This window comes from Caenorhabditis elegans, chromosome IV, assembly GCF_000002985.6.
Source record: "Caenorhabditis elegans chromosome IV".
Lineage (NCBI taxonomy): Eukaryota > Metazoa > Nematoda > Chromadorea > Rhabditida > Rhabditidae > Caenorhabditis > Caenorhabditis elegans.
This window is the reverse complement of record NC_003282.8, coordinates 3,263,709-3,281,287: the sequence shown is the minus strand read 5'-3', so window position 1 is coordinate 3,281,287 and position 17,579 is coordinate 3,263,709. Positions and strand designations below refer to the sequence as shown.

The 17,579-nt window shown below is 37.7% G+C and overlaps 3 protein-coding genes and 2 non-coding genes across 6 annotated transcripts; 4 read left to right on the top strand and 1 right to left on the bottom strand.

The window, feature by feature from the left end:
• Positions 1-2,351: 2,351 nt before the first annotated feature.
• Positions 2,352-2,488, bottom strand: T26C12.9. The gene has a single exon (NR_053036.1). It is a non-coding gene; the product is annotated as an Unclassified non-coding RNA T26C12.9 (non-coding RNA).
• Positions 2,489-2,631: 143 nt separating this feature from the next.
• T26C12.8 lies at positions 2,632-2,742 on the top strand. The gene has a single exon (NR_053035.1). It is a non-coding gene; the product is annotated as an Unclassified non-coding RNA T26C12.8 (non-coding RNA).
• A 5,150-nt stretch (positions 2,743-7,892) lies between these two features.
• T26C12.3 (RING-type domain-containing protein) lies at positions 7,893-11,825 on the top strand (the record flags this gene model as incomplete). 2 transcript variants are annotated; one of them, NM_001307349.3, is made up of 3 exons in its annotated part: positions 7,893-8,106; positions 10,873-11,478; positions 11,543-11,825. In NM_001307349.3, 3 exons carry the CDS (start codon positions 7,894-7,896, stop codon positions 11,759-11,761), a joined length of 1,038 nt encoding a protein of 345 aa, NP_001294278.1. The 2 variants fall into 2 exon arrangements, with proteins under 2 accessions (NP_001294278.1, NP_001368208.1); NM_001380138.1 differs by lacking the exon at positions 7,893-8,106 and having other exon boundaries at positions 10,981-11,478; positions 11,543-11,761.
• A 1,781-nt stretch (positions 11,826-13,606) lies between these two features.
• clec-173 (C-type lectin domain-containing protein) lies at positions 13,607-14,884 on the top strand (the record flags this gene model as incomplete). Its single annotated transcript, NM_001038345.3, has 2 exons — positions 13,607-13,838; positions 14,547-14,884. Exons 1-2 carry the CDS (start codon positions 13,613-13,615, stop codon positions 14,882-14,884), a joined length of 564 nt encoding a protein of 187 aa, NP_001033434.1. The 5' UTR covers positions 13,607-13,612.
• Positions 14,885-15,530: 646 nt separating this feature from the next.
• On the top strand, positions 15,531-17,522 carry T26C12.2 (DUF2085 domain-containing protein). The gene is made up of 3 exons (NM_067906.3): positions 15,531-16,275; positions 16,463-16,718; positions 17,331-17,522. Exons 1-3 carry the CDS (start codon positions 15,916-15,918, stop codon positions 17,435-17,437), a joined length of 723 nt encoding a protein of 240 aa, NP_500307.1. The 5' UTR covers positions 15,531-15,915; the 3' UTR covers positions 17,438-17,522.
• The last annotated feature ends 57 nt before the right edge of the window (positions 17,523-17,579 follow it).

Genomic DNA, 17,579 nt, shown 5'->3' with positions numbered 1-17,579 from the left:
AGATATGTGAGAACAACCGGTAACAATAAGTGACAGAATTTTGAGGGCTAAAACGGATATAATGAGTTTTGGCAGAATTTTGAGCGTTTTGAGCAGGAGGTGTGGGAAAATTTGTTATATTGAGCGGAGAGAACTCTAAAAAATCTGGAAAAGTAATTGAAATTTTTGTAGATTTTTGAAAAAAAAATTGTCTGAAAATTGTGTTCACGAATTCTTTCTAATTTTTCTCACTAACTCTCTAAAAGAAAAAAATTCAAAAAAAAATCAAAAAAGTGTTCGGAAGGGCGCTTAAACTGTCTTGTTCCAATGTCTAACAAAAATCTAAAAATAATTCTAATGCTCATAACTTCAAACTTTTTTCCGACTTTAATGGTGGAAACTACTCCTATTGTGCCAAAATGAAAAAAAAAAACTTTTCAAACATATTTGGAAAATTGTTTTATTTACTGTCAAATAGTTACAATTACTCAGTTATTGCTACTCATAATTTTGGAAGTCGACCAAAAAAATTGTTTTTTTCCTCAAAAGCTTATATTTTTCAAATGTTTTTTTTTAATTTGCCAATACTTTGACCGGAAATTATAAAAAATCTAAAATTTTCTGGAGTGTTTTATTTTGATAAACGGTCGTTTTGGATTATTGTAAGTGTATTTAAACAAAATCCCCACTGGCGCTACTCCACCTCGAATTCAAATTTTTCTCCACTACCCTATTTCTTGTGTTTTTCTCCTATCATTTTCTTCCTGTCTCATCACTTATACATTCAAACTTCTTGTTTGCCGACTTCTTGTTCACCATTACGCATTCCTTTTGTCGGTCCCCAGTAGGTTGATAAGAAGATAGTTGGAAGATTCAAATGTTTTTTTTTGTTGGTGTTATCGGTAAGGTGTTATAGTTACCCCGTGTTTTTTGCTAGCAGGTGGCCCTTTTTAATTGGAGTTGGGTATATCAAATTTTTATTGAAGAAAATTTAAAAAATTTAATTACGGGGCCACCAATACTGTGCAGGTTCCCCAAAAATTTGCCAATTTTCTGCTGCAGTTCACCAGGTTTTTCAAGCAGTTTGCCAACTTTCTCCAGAAGTTTCTCAGCTTTTTTGAATACTAGGTCAGATTTAGCCGACAATTTATTAGCTCTTCAGAAGTTCGAAAGGTTTTGCCAAAAATTTTACAGCTCGGCATTTGGCTCTAGCTTCTTGCCCAAGTTTGGCCCAAATATATGACCTTGGATCAGAAGCTGGCTAAAATTGGGCAAACGTTTGGCAAGACTTTGGCAAAACTTGGATTCAGGCTGCACCATAGTTTAACCCAAATTTCACCCAACTCTTGACAAACTGCTATCTAAGTTCGAAACGAAACAAGAAAAGTTTGGGCCAAAGTTTGGCAAGAGTTGGGCCAAAGTCTTGCTCAACTTTTGCCCAAGTTTTGCCAACTTCTGATCCAAGTTAATATTTTTTGGGTCAAACTTGGGCAAGAAGCTAGAGCCAAATGTCGAGAGCATTTTTCCAGAAGATTGACAGTTTTCCCCAAAAGTTTGACACCATTCTCAAGGAACTTGACAACTTTCTGCTGCAGTTCGCAAAGCTTTCTCTAGATGACTGGCATCTTTCTCCAAAAATTTGTAAACTTTCATCTACAGCAGGGGTGTGCGGCAAATCTCAAAATTTGCCGAGCTCGGCAAATTCGGCAAATCTATTTTTTCAATATTTGCCGAGCACGGCAAATTCGCCGTGCTTAACAAACTCGGAAAAATTATATATTTTTTGATATTTTTTGGAGCACCAAAACTACTGAATTCTTAACACACCTCTGGTTTCTGAACAAGTTAGGTGTGTCTGCTTAAACATCAAAATAACTCAATTTGTTGTCATTTTACTAAATTTTTGGCGAAAAAATCAACAGTTTTAGTCAAAATTGTACTGTCACATTTTCGCCGAGCTCGGCAAACGGCAAATTCGGCAAATTCGGCAAATTTGCCGCACACCCCTGATTTACAGTCTTTCTGCTTCCCCCAATAATTTTCTAAGCATCAAATCTTCTAACTCGCGATTTCCAATTTTCCAATTTCCAAATCCATCAACCTACATCTCCAATAACCTTATGACAATAAACGCAAGTACAAGATGTCCTTCGATTTCCCGTAAAACACAATTGTCAATCAACCGAATTAACGGAAGTGCGACAATTGTGTCACCCGGACCCACGAAACCCCATCACTCAAACTTTTGTTGCGCAGGAGGTTGCTTCTCTTACGTAATGTTTGAGTTGTACACTCTTGCGTAATGGACCTTGAACGGAAAACTTACAGTTTCTTATGGATGGAGACCCCCATGAAGAAATTGGAAAAAAGGGAATTGTGAGCTTCTGAAGAGGGTGCCAAGACTTTTAGTTTCTTTTGATGAGAGCCACCCTCTCCGGTTCAAGGACGTGACGTATCGGTGGCGTATTGGCGTATAAACACTACACTGGGCGGCTTCTTTATCGATACTCTGCGTCTCTCCTACTCCCGTGCTATCTCTCTGGGATGTCCAATTAGAGTCGTATCAAATCTCTCGACAAAGTGTTTTGTTGGCAATTAAAGGGATGGTGTTGCGTATTTCTGCCCGCAAAAACCGATATGGGGTTTTTTCAAATTTTCAAATTTTCAACGCATTCCGAACAATTAGCTGGCGCCATCCTATTCTGGTGACCTGATTTTTTTGTGGTGCGAAGTGCATAAATCAAGTTGGGGAACGGTGGAGAGAAAGTTTCGAGGTTAGAAACGAATGGAGACCACCTTGAAGTGTCACTCAACATGGGAGCAGTGGGAAAATAAATTAGGAATTTATAGGTATGGGAGATGTGGATTTGTGGAATCTTGAAAAAAAAACGGTGAATATCCAGATAAAGTGCAGCAGAATGCTAGAAAAGTTTTGGAGCAAGTCGATAAGCAACTGAAAAAATCTGTCACTTTGGAAAACGCTGGCGAATTTCTGTCAAACTTCGGAAAAAAGTTGGCGAGCATTTGAAGACAGCTGTCAAACTTTTAACGTTAGTTAGGTATCTGGGGAATTATCGTAAACTTTTGCAAAAAATTGCCAAACTTCTGGAGCAAGTTTTAAATTTTCGACTGTCATACTCCTAGCTACAACTGACGAAGTTCTGGAGAAAGGTGCCAACTGCTGAAAAAAAATACTGACGCAATTTGCTGACAGCTAGTTGTAAAACTGAAATGTTCCATTTTTTTTGAAAATAAGGTTCGTGCGTAGGCACATTTATGTCTTCAAAGTTACCTTCTGCCGTACCTATAGGCGGTAGGCAGGCACGTAGGCAAGCCCACATATCATATTTCTACGTCTGATGGTATAATCCACTACTCATAGATTTGTTTATAAATGATATTAATACCCCCGTCCAAAGTATAGAGGTCAATCGAATTCATGTAAGTTGATATGCTATAGCTCGTCAAACAGATCATACCCCCCCCCCCCCCCCCCCTCATCTCATTACTTTGACTTTTTCTTGGTCAGTGCAGGAGGGGGAGAAGGTTCACTGCGGGACGTCATCTCGCTCTTTAGAATAACCGAACGAAAAAACCTTTGCGGCATTTGCACAGGTGTTCCGTGTGGTCACCAGCCCGCCAAATGAATGATACACCAATCATCCAAGTGTTGCAAAAAAGTTACCCCTCCCTTTGTTATGCCACATCTTATGACACATAGGGAACCCCCGGTGCTAAGTCCTGCCTAGCTGCCTACCTCGTGCCTGCATAGTCACCTATCAGCATGGTTCCTTACGATTAGAGCTACGACTTTGAGCCTAGTCCTAGACCTACTCTTCTTGCCTACATGTCGCCTACCGTTGTAATGCACAACAATTGGAGTAAAGCCTTCTATCTAGACTTGCCTCTTGCCTATCTGCCTACCTCGTGCCTACACAATTGCTGCAATTTCAGTGATGTCTATAGGTTACTGTACATATTTTGTCTTTTGGCCCTCGGTAACAAACGTCTGGCTAACGTCAGGTAGTAAACGTATTACCCAATAAACACAATACCCTGCCAGCAGATCACCCTCTTGATTTCCAATTATTAACTATTGGCAACTAGTTAGTACGTACTTCATTCAACCCCTAATTAGCACTTTTGTGACATGGAGAGCAGGTATGTCAAAGGTTCAAGGAGGTCTTCAACAACGAAACTCGTTGCAAGAGCCAGCAGGTGTCTATTCAAAACTGACCTGCTTTCGAGGTGACGTGGCAGAGAGGGGACAGGTGAAAGTTGCGGGGGGAGGATAAGGATCTACACCGTTTTCTTTTCCAATTATCAACACGACGAACAGGTGTATTTAGGCGAATGAGGGGAAGGAAGAGGATTAGTCTCTGTTTGGGGGTGACTTTTTTCAAGAGAGTTTGTATTTCCCAGACGATTGCAATCATACTCTTAAAAGGTTTAGCAGGTTCAGCACATATTGTAGCTCGATCTGCATGTAAGCTACAATGCCTAGGGGCAACTGTGTAGGCGCGAGGTAGCCGAGCTTAGATTGCTGAGAAACTAGAGTAATTTATTACGGCAAGAAGGCGTATGCTCAGGCGTTTGTGCCTGTCGTGGTAGGCCCAAGTTGCCGAGAAAGTAGGCAGCAAGGTCTTGGTTGTGTAACAGGTAGGCGGGGGAAGGCCAAGGCCTAGGTTGCCTAGACAGGCAGACAGAAAGGCGTAGGTCATCTAGAAATAAGGCAAGCAAGCCTAGGTCTGTCACATTTCTTCCCCGAAATCTAAGCACGGTACTCCTGTGTTCCCGGGAGAATTCCCACCACATATTACCATCTTCCTGTGCTCTTTCCGCAAAAAGCATCCTAATCCGCACGCAGGCCCACCTGATACCATCTCGCCAATTTGCATCTGCTCTACCCCCCTCTACGATAACATCACGATCATCAGCTGTCCGGTTTGAGCAGGCAGGGCTCAGCCGCCCTCCACAGGTCCATGTCTCAATTGCCGGTTTGTTTATAAAAACGTGGAAATGAGATGGATCCTGAATTTATTTCTCTCACCTCACTTCATCTCAACAACAAAAAGCGATAAGATCAAAGAGAACGGGAATATGCAAATTTTCACCCGAAAAGTGTCCGAGTTATCCATCAATTTCCCATCGGTCACCCCATTTCCCACTACATAAACAGATTGCTTGCAACAAATTCAAATATATTTTATGAGTGAGGGAGCCACCCGCCCGCCAGCTTCCTGAGTCATAAAGTCAGCAGGCGGAAGCGAGTATCCATCTCTGATTCATTTCCTTGTTTGAACATCTTTTTTGTTGAATATTTTAAAATAAGTATACCTAATCGAAAAGTAGTATATTTTGCAGTGGCCGACATCTTGCGAGACCGTTTTTTTTTGTTTTTTTTTTCGTAGGCCTTTTTTCAAATTAGAAAAACTCGAAAACTAAACAAGCTCGCAAAAAGCTTTTAACAGAGAAAATATAGCCCAAAGTGTTATCTATATTTTTGTAGTGGAACATTTTTAGTAGCTCTTACCTGGAAAACGTTGCAGCGGCCGACATCTTGCGGGCCCGTTTTCCATTTTTAAATGGCAAAAAGTGGGGGTCCTTTTTTCAAATAAGTAGAACTCAAAAACTAGTAAAGCTAGCAAAATACTTTAAACTAAGAAAATATAGCCCAGATTGCTATCTATATTTTTGTAGTTGAAAATTTTTTAATAGCTCTTACCTAGAAAACGTTGCAGCGGCCGACATCTTGCGGGTCCGTTTTCCATTATTAAATGGCAATAAGTATGGACCCTTTTTCAAACGGATAGAACTCGAAAACTAAAAGAGTTCACAAAAAAATTTTAACTGTGAAAATATAGCGCATAATTTTATGTACATTTTTTTGTTGACAAAATTTCTGTAACTGCACCCTTAAGAATGTTACAGCGGCTGACATCTTGCGGGTTTATTTTTAGATTGGAATTTTTAGTGCCTGAATGTTTTACTCTAATTTTTTTTTGACAAAAACGGAGTTACCTAGACTTTCAATAAATTAAAAATGTTTAAAAGTGTTCTGGTAGTTTTTTTTGTATATTAGTTAGAATCAGTTTTTTGCACGTTTTTGATGATTCCAAAAATGTTAAGGAATAAAAAATTTATTGGATGCTTTTTAAAAATATGTTCGATTTCCAAATTTTCACTCCTAAAAAATCTTCAAAGTTTCGAAAAAAATCCAAAATGTTTTCCTACTCACTCTTGAACATCCCTAAATATTCAAAAATTTGCAAAAACTAGCTTTTTGGAGCGGACTCCTGTCGTGTACTCCCCGAGGAGAAGACTGAAATTTCACGTGGTCCCCCAGGCTGTCCCAACACGATTTGATCTACAAGAAATGCGGGAATTTTTCGGCCAAAAATATGTGACGTCTATACATTCTTAACCATGCTAAATTAATTGAGAACTCTGCGTCTCTTTTCCCGCATTTTTTGTAGATCTACGTAGATCAAGCCGAAATGAGACACTCTGTCACAACGTGAAATTTATTTTAGTCGGATATCAGTCGCCATAACTTTTTCCAGGGCGAAGCTAATCAGTTTTTGTTAAATACAAAAATGTACAAAACGTTACTGGCTATACTTCATTAGTTGAAAATTTTCTGCCAGCTTTATTAGTTTTCGAGTTACACTCGTTTGAAAAAAGGACACCTACTATTTGCCATCCTTTTAAAAAGGGGGAGACAATCCGATGAGCACACACATATACTAAATCCTTCTAATTAGTAGCGACTAGATAAAGAAGCCGTTGACTTTTGTGCTATACTTTACATTACTTTTTTGCGGTCATTGACTCTATTCTATTCCCCCATCCTCTCCCCATTGATTCATACCTTTCCCGAAAATCAAGGCGGACTGGGCGGATAGACCCCGCCTACTGAGGCCTCCCCTCTGGTCATACACCTCTCCTCTTCACACCCGGCTGACAGATCGTTCAATGTTCATGTGCTGGCTGGATTTATGATTGTTTTGTTTTGTTTTGTTTTTTTTATTTTTGGTTTTTTTTTTTGGTTTTTTTTTTGCAAAATTCCTCAAGCTCTAGATTTTTTGAAACTCTGAAATTCTGAATACATAAATTGACAACACTTTTTGCTCGTTTTTTTTCTCAATTTTTCATATTTTCTTTGAGGTAACTTGCAGTTTTGAAGGCTCTAAAAAAGGTTCAAAACCCTTAAGGCTTGAAAAATATTCTGGAGGTTTTTCGGGAATTCAGAGTGTCTCATTTCGGCTTGATCTACGTAGATCTACAAAAAAGCGGGAGAAGAGACGCAGAGTTCTCAACTGATTTTGCATGGTTAATTTTTTGGAAATTTTTTGGGAAAAAAATTCCCGCATTTTTTGTAGATCAAACCGTAATTGGACAGCCTGGCACCACGTGGGAATTTTTAATTTTCTGAGAACTTCTGAAACTTTTTCCAGGCAAAATTTTCAGATTTAAAAAAATCCAAAAAGAATTTTAGATGTTTTCAAAACATTCTGGAGCATTTTTGGAAAGATTTATAATTTTTAGAAAATATCTCAGATTTTTTCAGACAAAATTTTCAGATATTTCTTTTCAAAAAAAAATTCTGGCTTTTTTTTTTGCCAAATACCCATTTTTCAGCCCCATTTCTCTAACAGATTTTCTGAATTTTTTCTTTTAATAATTACAAATTTAAATTTTCTAAAATTTTCTAAAAATTTTCTAAAAAAAAAGGGCCAAAATTTTTCAATTTTTCAGATTTTCCATTTTCAATTCAATTTTTTTTGTTTCTAGGGGTTAATAAGGCCAATTTTTCACCAAATTTTATGTCTTTTTCCCAAAAAATGTGAAATTTTCCTTTTTTCCGCTTTTTTTTTCTTCAACCTCCCCATTCAAAATCCTAATATTTCCAGCATGTTAATCTCCACAAAATCGCCAAGCCGTCAGTCCCATTCGGACTACTACAGTGTGGCTTCATCATGCTCCTCATCGTGCTCCGACGATGACGTCATTCCCTTCTTCGAACAAGATCTGAGGCCCCTCGTCGATGCTTCATCCACAGAATCCGATGACTTGTCATCACTTCCAGTCGGCGTTTGCCCACATTGCCTTCAAATTTTTGAACAGGTAAGGGGAGCAGGGGAGCATAATAACTGATAGTAAATCATCTGAGAACAAAGACTCGTTATCATTATTACACCCTACAAAACAAACTATGCCCCAAAATGTCTACACTATCATAAATTACCCCCCCTCCCCCCAGATAGTGTTTGCCAAACGGCACCTTCTTCAAAAAAAGCCCCCTTCCATCTAATAATCGGCTTGCTTATGACCCGGTACCACCAGAGGGTGTGCCTGTTCGGATCAAAGTGGCCATCCGACTCAATATCCCGCTGGGTTACAACCTAATCTATATAGGTATATGATACTATTTGGAATGAGCAGGATATGCATCTAGAACATGGTTAGCCTGGGGACAGTGGTGATTTTTTCCAGATACATTTACTATAGTTCAACTTAAAGTAGCACCAGCAGGGAAAGGTGCTTAGAACTACTCTTATGATGCCAAAATGACCTGATATCAAAATAAAACTTTTCAAAAATATTTTGAAAAATTTTTATTTACTGTCAAAAAGTGTCAATTACTTAGTTTTAGCTAGCCACATTCAAAATTTTGGAAGTCCACCAAAAAAAACTTTATTTCCAACATTTTTTATACTGTAATGTTGTTTGAATTATTTGTATTAAAACATTGTAGGGGTTGGAACATGCGACATTTCTTTGGATTTCCTAAAAAAGCTCATACATATTTTTTCAAAGTTTTGGCAATTTGCCAAAACTTTGACCGGAAATTATGAAAAATCTGAAATTTTTTGGAGTGTTTTATTATATTAGTTTTTATTATTTGGTCGTATTGGATTATTTAAAAAAGTTTCAGAAATTTTTATGAATTTTTCAATTTTTCAAAAAAAAAATTCACATAGGCCGATTTTCGTCCATTTATTTTTTTTTAAATTTTTTAAATTAAAATAAAATTATACAAAAAAACTGTTAAAAAACTGAAAACAAGCCGGAAAACTCCAAAAATAAATGGACAAAAAACCTAATTGAATTTTTTTTTAATTGAAAGATTCATTAAAAAAATTCTGAAATTTTCCGATTTTCGTCCATTTATTTTTGGAGTTTTCCGGCATGTTTTCAGTTTTTGTAACAGTTTTTTTGTACATTTTTTATTTTAATTTAAAAAAAAATAGATATAAAACCCCGATAAAGTTTGTCGGAAAAAGAAAAGTCAAACATTTTCTAGGTTTTTTTCTCGAATTAGAGAAAACCGTGATTTTTTTTCCAATTTTTCTGTGCACTAGGTTAAAATTGAAGCTCTCAAAATTGCTCCGAGCACGTTTTTTTGTCAGATTTTCGACAATTTTAGTCCAGGAGCCAAGAATTCTGGAAGGTTTCATGGGAAATTATTTTTTGGAATATGTTTTTCATGTTCAAATAATCATTTTTAGAAAACAATTCTGTAGATCCATAGAAAGTTTGAAATCGCCAACTTCTCAAGGTCCCATTCATAATTGCGGTAGAGGAACCTACCTCGACAATGCGCTATTAACTTTTTTTTTACCTACCTCTCTCCGAACCGGTTGTTTTCTGGTCACGCACCAGTGCTAACAGAACAAAACCACCTAAAACCTGTTACATCATCATGCACACTTATATATATATATATATAGTAGATTGCATTGGACTACTGTAATTGCATGTTTGCTCAAAGAATTATGCAGAAAAACTAACAACTGCTAATCTAAATTGTGCAACGTGGATGTATGTGTGTTGCGTAGATTTTTTGGGCTACCGTTTTAATTGCAGCAATTGAAATATAAATGTTATAAATAAATATTAAGATATTTAGTTTTTGGATAAGGGAAAATTTGTAGGCTATGAAATTTCGGTAGGAAATTTTTCGGATTTTTCCCATTAAATTTTAGGACCGTAAAACCGATTCAAATCAGTTTTTTCGTAGGTTCCAAGGGTTTTTTATTGATTTAATGTTTTTTTTTAAATAAAACAATTTTGGAAGCTTTTTAAAAATTTAATTTTTTCAAAAAAAAAGTTGAAGTTTTTTGAATTTTTTTTTCAAAATTTTCAAAATTTTTTTCCAAGAATTATTGTTCCGTTTTTCTGCAGTGTTTTTGGGTACTAATCCTAAAACTTGGTGATTTTTAAAGGTATTTTTAAGATTTTAAGAGATTTTTTTAGTCGAACTATTTTATTTTATTGAAAAAAAAAACTGAATTTTTTTTTTCCAAAAAATTATAGTTTCAAAAAATTTCCCACGATATTTGGCTATCCCTAAATACCTTTGAAAATTTTCTTTTTCAAAATTTTCAAATCTGCAAAAAAACCAATTTTAGAGCAATTTACGGACCTCCATAAAAATTTTTACAGTGCACTGAAAATTTTTTTTTTTTAATTTCAGAAGCTGAAAATTTTGCGATAACCAGGTCTAAACATGAACTTCTCAAAAAAAAATTGTCTCGTTCTAAAATCAGCTTGAATTCACCTGAATTCGATGGAGCCATTGAGGAACCACCCGTCTGTCTCTAAACCTCTGGACTCCTGCGGGCATCACTGATATAGGACCCACTTTTAATTTTTTGCCATATTGAGAAACTGGAATTTTTCCACAAAACGTTGTTACAAAATTAAAATTCAGCATGTCAAAAAACCCATCTTCATGATGATTTTAAGGATTTATCATCAAAATTGGAAATTTTCAAAAAATTAGGATTTTCGAAAATTCTCGATTTTTTGGCAATTTCTAAACTTCCATAACAAATTTCCAATGCTCTAAGGCGTTAAAGCTTAGTTTCAAGCTTCTTTTTTTTTCAGCCAATCAGCCTTCAGTGTGGTCATTCGTTGTGTCTCATCTGCTGCAATCAACTGCTCTTCTCCTCCCCACCAGCATTAACGTCTCATCTAAATCGACCAATTCCTCGAATGGGAATCTCCCAACGTGTCCCCTCAACGCTGCCCGGGTCAAATGGAATTGTGATGTACCGGACTCCGAGGTGTCCGGTATGCAGTGCTCCACCATCTCGTTCACCACCAGTACCCAATCTTGCTTTGGATCATCTGCTGCGAAATATGAGAACTTTTCGTTGGAATCAAATTGAGAAGGATGTGAGCTCGCGTGGATCTAGGAAATGGGATGATGGCCCAATCCAAGACTGCAGAATCGCGGTGCTAGGATCATCGAAAGTCGGAAAAACGTGCTTCACAATGGTCCAGAATGGGAATGAAGTCATGTTTCCTGATGTGCACAGTGAAAATGAAGACGCCGACGCTTACATGGTAGAGATTGCGGACGGAATGTCAATTGAAAGATCGTGTGTAGCATCAAATGGAATCATTATAATGTACTCTGTGGTAGATCGGCAATCGTTCTATCACGCCGCCGAGATCTTCAAGAGACTGGAACACAGCAGAGAGCATAATGTGAGTTTTGCTGGGAAACCGGAAACCGGATATCGGACTGTTATCTCATCTTATCCATTTTCAGCAGCCAATTGTACTTGTCGGATCCAAGAAGGATATGAGAGTCAAGAGAGTTGTCACATCATTTGAGGGACAACAGTTGGCCAGAACGTTAGGGATCCCGTTCCTTGAGGTTTCTTCGAAGCAGAACGATTGTGTTTTTGAGGCGTTTGAAGAGCTGGTTTCACTTATTCAGAAACAGAATGCTGCTTTTAAGAATGTTGTGAAACAGAGTCTTGTTTGATTTTTTTGGATTAATTGTTCTTGTTATATTGCATATCGGTGAAAATGAATATTAGTACTTGATTATTTATGTATTGATGCACTACATACATACAGTGCGCCAACTGCTATCGGAAAAAAAAATTTTGGCCAAAAAATTCGACCAAAAAGACAGGGTTTTTTTTCGAAATTTGGCCAAAAAAACAAAAAATCGAATATATCAAAAAAAAAAACCAAAAAAAAAAAAAACAAAACAAAGCAAAACAAAAAAAATGAACTTTTGGTTTTAAAAGGAACTAAACGCTTTTTTTCATGGTCTGAAAGACGGAATTTTAGAGAGATTTTTTAATTTTGTTTCAAAAAAAAAAGAAAATGTTCAAAATTTTGCCAGAAATTTCAATTCCGACAATTTGCCGATTTGCCGAAAATGTTGATTTCCGGGAATTCGCCGATTTGCTGGAAATGTCAATTCTGACGATTTTCCGAAAATTTCAGTTCTGACAATTTGCCGATTTTAAGTGTAATAAAGCCAATTCTTTTATCGCTTACTCCACGCATTTCTCGAACCATTATTAGCACTATGTGCACTTCCAATAGACACTGGTGAGCCAGGTGGCATTCCGATGCTCGCACGGTCGGAAGATCGAGCTCTCTGACGCTTCTTGTGCTCACCATTGCCGGGACTAAAGAGTCCTCGAATTAGAGTCGTGTAGACACTTTTCATCGTTCCTTCTTCTGAAAAATAAGGGAAAATTTAAAATACGAAATATTATACAGAGACATTAAATTCTTACACAACATATTTGACCCGCAAAATATCTTGTAGAAAAAACTACAGTAACCCTTTTAAGTGGCTACTGTAGCGCTGGTGTCGATTTACGGACTAAATTTTGAGACCCCACCAAAATAGAATGCAGCTAAAAACAGGATTTACGAAAAGCGAGGAAGGGTGTGCGAGGAAAGTCTGCACAGGGACAGTGCTTAAAATGACCAAAAATTGACCAACTTGGACAGTGCTTAAAATGAACTTGAATCATCTCAGTATGCTTGTTTATAATTACTTGTATGGATGAAGAAAAGATCATCCAAACTGTCATTTTTTAATATAAAGTGATGCTGAACTTTCCACTTTCTTTTCTGATTGTCTTTTTAATAAAAAAAACTATCATCATTTTTCCCTCGACGACGCCCATTTATTCTCTCCATTTTCAAAACTGATAAGAGGGTCTAGTTAAACTTTCATTTATTTCAAACCGTGTGCATTTGAACTCTTCGTTATTAAATTCTCATTTAAAGGTGTAGTAGCGCCAGTGGGGAAGGTGTTAAAGACTACTCCTATAGTGCCAAATTGACCAAATATCGTAATAAAACTTTTCAAAAAAATTTTTGAAAATTTTTTATTTTATATTTTATTTTCTGTCAAAAAGTGCCAATTACTCAGTTTTTGACACTCATAATTTTGGAAGTCGACCAAAAAAAAAATGTTTTCCTACAATTTTTTTTACTTTAATCTTGTTTGAATTATTCATATTAAAACATTGTAGGGTTCGGAACATGCGACATTGCTTTGGATTTCCTAAAAAAAAGCTCATATTTTTTCAAAATTTAGGCAATTTGCAAAACTTTAACCGGAAATTATGAAAAATCTGAAATTTTTTGGGGTGTTTTATTATGATATTTGGTCGTTTTGAATTATTATTATTGTTCTGCGCCCCTGTCCACCTTGCCTATTATAATTGTATTTAGGTAAAATCCCCAATGGAGTCCACCTTTAAGTTTCCGGTAAGGCAAGTCGGCCTAACCCTCTTTACTCTCCCTCCTTTCTCCCTATAGGTAGCTACTTGCCTAGTTACACACTAACTAGCCATTTCAGATGATCCGAATCAAGTATCTGATTGCTCTTTCATCCATCATTTCCCTGGCCAATTGTCGTGGATGTTTGGATGCTGATGACAAAGAAATCGGGGGGATATGCTTCAAATTTGTGAATCAAAAGATGACATATGAAAATGCTAGAGACTGGTGCCATTATAAGAATCCAGTTACACAATCTTATTTGGCTCTTGTCCAAAATCAATTCACGGCTAATTTTGTGGCATGTAAGTTATTTCTAGTGATTTTAAAAATTGGACATAATTCACCATAAAACAGTAATACGCGCCAGCACGTGGTATCAGGCTGTCTCATTGCGGTTTGATCTACAAAAAACCGCATGAATTTTTTCCCAGAAAATTGTGACGTCAGCACGCTCCTAACCATGCAAAATCAGTTGAGATGTCAGCGCCTCACCTTTCACATTTTTCGAAGATCAAAGCGGAATGGCACTTTCTGACTCCACGTACGCCAGCAGAAAATTCAAGAAGAGCTACCATAAAATGTTCTCGTGGCGAGACCCATCAAAATAAATGCATATATATGTTCACTAGGGCTCCCACGAGGTCGCCACATCGGCGCCTCCGCCGGGATCAGCGGTCGTGCGGCGCGGAACCTCGAACGTGTCGGCCGCTTTCAAAAACTACCTTTTCTCACTAAGTTCCGCACACACCAAGCTCCTCATTTCAAGAAAATCTGCGGAACCCCGAATGTGTCGGCCGCTTCCAAATAACCACCTCGAGAGGCCGGCGTGAGGCCCGCATTTCGCGCTCAGGGCCCTAATGTGCACACATAATCCTTATTGGTGATGCGAAAATTTTCAATCTTTCGAGAACTGTGTTTGTAACCTTTTCAAACACTTTTAAAGGCGCACACCTTGGCACAATTTTTTCGTGGCGTGACCCCAAGCGCTTCACTTATAAATCGATTTTCAGCATACGGACATAACGCATTTGGAAGCAGCGATGCAACATTCTGGATCGGGCTCAGCAGAGACCGAAACTGGAATCCATTTGTATTTGATAACGGTGTAACTCTCGGCCAGGGATGGAGCAACTTTGACAACCAAAATAGCTTGAATTTTGTTGCCGAAAGAGTATCAAATGCCAAATGGACCACATTCAATGATAGCACAACTATGCCGTTTGTCTGCAGTTATGATCCAACTGAACCTCCTGTTTTTTCTCCGCCAACTCCAAGCAGAGCCCCAACAACTACACCATCTACCACCACAACTACACCCGGACCGACCACTACATGTAAGTTTGTTTAAAAAGTAAGTCGCGCTTTTTATTGGCTCGCTGGCTTGGTTTTTATATTCTTCTACTATGTTATTCTGGAACAAAACATTTCTAAGGTGAGTTTCATTTGAATTTTTCATTATAGAATTTTTTGCAGGTTGTTTGACTTTACAGCACCAAATTTTTCTACGATGCTCTCCGATTATTTATTTATATGTTTTATTTACAGAGTTTCAGAATACTGGATTTTGGCATTTTTGGATATGTTGTTTTTTTTGCAAGATATGAATAAACTTTTGGTTGAAAAATTCTCCCTAAAAATTATAACCCGTGAAGTGTCGTTCATTCTAAAACTGAATTACAGCCCAGAGGGATCACCACCAGGCAGTGTATCTGAATCCCAGATCCGCAGTGCATAGCACTTGAAGAACGGATTGTCCTTTAATCCTTTTAAAATCGTCAATCGAATTGCTGATGTTTTCACAAAGTAAAATTTAAGGATCCTGATCCGGACGACGTTGATAGTTCGATAATAGAATGACGCAGACAAAAAATGTTCCACGCAACGAAAACCCGCCGAAGCCACATGCCATGGAAACGTGTATTAAGGTAAACTTAATATTTTTTCAACAGATCAAAAAAACGTGGAACACGTTTCCATAAAATGGTACGTGGCTTCGTGTTTTCGTTTCTGGAACAATTTTTGTCTGCGTCTCTTATATTTTAGAACTATCAACGTCTCCTAGATCGGTGAGCAAAAAGTATTGTCAATTTACGCGCCCGTAAAATAACAATGCAGATTCGCAATTCCATTATGGTAAACATAAGATCAAGGAAGTACGGCAAAGTGTTCCGTTAGAAATAACGTAGACTGCCTATCTATCTGATTAAAATTCAAGTTTCCAACCTTTGCTACCATTAATTTCTGAGCACAGGGAACTATTTCCCAATTGATAAGAACAGTTACGAATCACAAAAACATTATTTTCAAAACAACCTTATCAATGGCAATGAGTATAAAATTTGAATGGTTTGATCAAAAATCTATCCCGTCCAGCTCGACATGTTCCTGAACAACCGACCAATTCTCGTTCTACTCATTTTCCTGGCTGCAAGCCCAATCGACGTGGTCACGAAGGTACTGTACTCGGACTCTGATATCTTTGCAGCGGACCCGGATGGCTACCCCGACGTTGAGCATGGATCAATTGATCGTTTGGAACTTGGCTTCAATCCGTTGAACCTTCTCTGTCCGGTTTGTGCACTTGTTCAAGGTCTGCTCGGTGGTGTGCTAGGTATTTTTGGTGGATTATTGGGGCGAGGGCTCATCAAACAACTTGGCATCATGTTGTGTTCAACTGCTGTGGGAGCTTTGATTAAGGTTATCGTTCTGCCAAATGCTCTTTGTGCATTGGTTGTTGAGGTGAGATTTTTTCCGGACGGATTCCGCCTGCCTTGTGCCTGACCTGACCGGCTGCCTCCATCCGCGGAGCGTCGGCCGCAGTTACCCGCAAAGTGTAGGCCGTAGCACACTAGGCATGTGTAGGCAACACTGTAGGCAGCAAGTAGACACTTTCGTGTTGACCGTAGCCGAAAATATGAAATTCCAGCTCGTCTTCATGATTGGAAAGAAAGCTGGCACCGGACTGTGCCCAATCCTCATGCTCTGCCCAATGCCAAAAAATAAGGATAAGAAAACTGACAAACCGACAAAAAAGACAATTTCATCAGCTGAAGACGACTATGAGGACCGAATTTTGGCGATTATTGAGAACCCGGATACGGCGAATTTGAAGCCAGAAATGGAACAACTGTACAGAGATTTAGTTGAGAGGCTTCCAATTGAATCGTTTAAAATGGCTGGTGGTAAGTGTATGAAATATTTGTGAACTTTGTGCCAAAAATACATGTGCGCCTTTAAAGAGTACTGTAACTTTTAAAAAACTTTCGTTGCAGCAGAGGTTTTTATCGATTTTTTAATAGTTTTCCTCAAGATTTATTAAACTTTATCTGTTTTTTTTTAATGTTTTTTATTTTAGTTTTTGCGTAATTGAATACATTTTTGAAATTTTAAAGTCACAGCACTCTTTAAAGGCGCACACCTGTTTGCATTCAACAAAAATTCTCGTCTCGAGACCGGAGGATATATTTTTGACTCAAAAATTGGAAAATTTTGCTTCTGAGTGATACAGAGCCTCCAAAAATTATGACACATCAGTTTAAAGACACACGCTGTTTTTCTGAATGGGAAAGTGGTGTCAGGCTGTCCCATCACGGTTTGATCTACGAAAAATGCGGGAATTTTTTCCAAAAGCACAGTGACGTCAGTACGTTTTTAACCATGAAATCAGTTGAGAACTCCGCCTCATTTTTAGTAGATCACACGTAGATCAAACCGACATGGGACACTGTACCTATAGGAGCTTTAAATCTAACATATTTGCTCATTTTATATTGAAAAAAATCAATAAATTTCAGTGGATGAGCACGCTCTTCATATTACTCGAAACTTCGTCGCCGCTCTCCAATATCACATTGCAAACCGCAACGAATACCTGGCAGCAATTTCCGAAAAAATCGAATAATAATTTTTTTTTCTTCCGTAATTCTACCCTGGCTGAGCCAAAATGAGCTAACTCCTACATTTCAGCGAATAAAAGACAAAAAAAATAATTCCACAGTTTATATTAAATTTAAAAATGAGATTATCCAAACTCGCCCTAACGC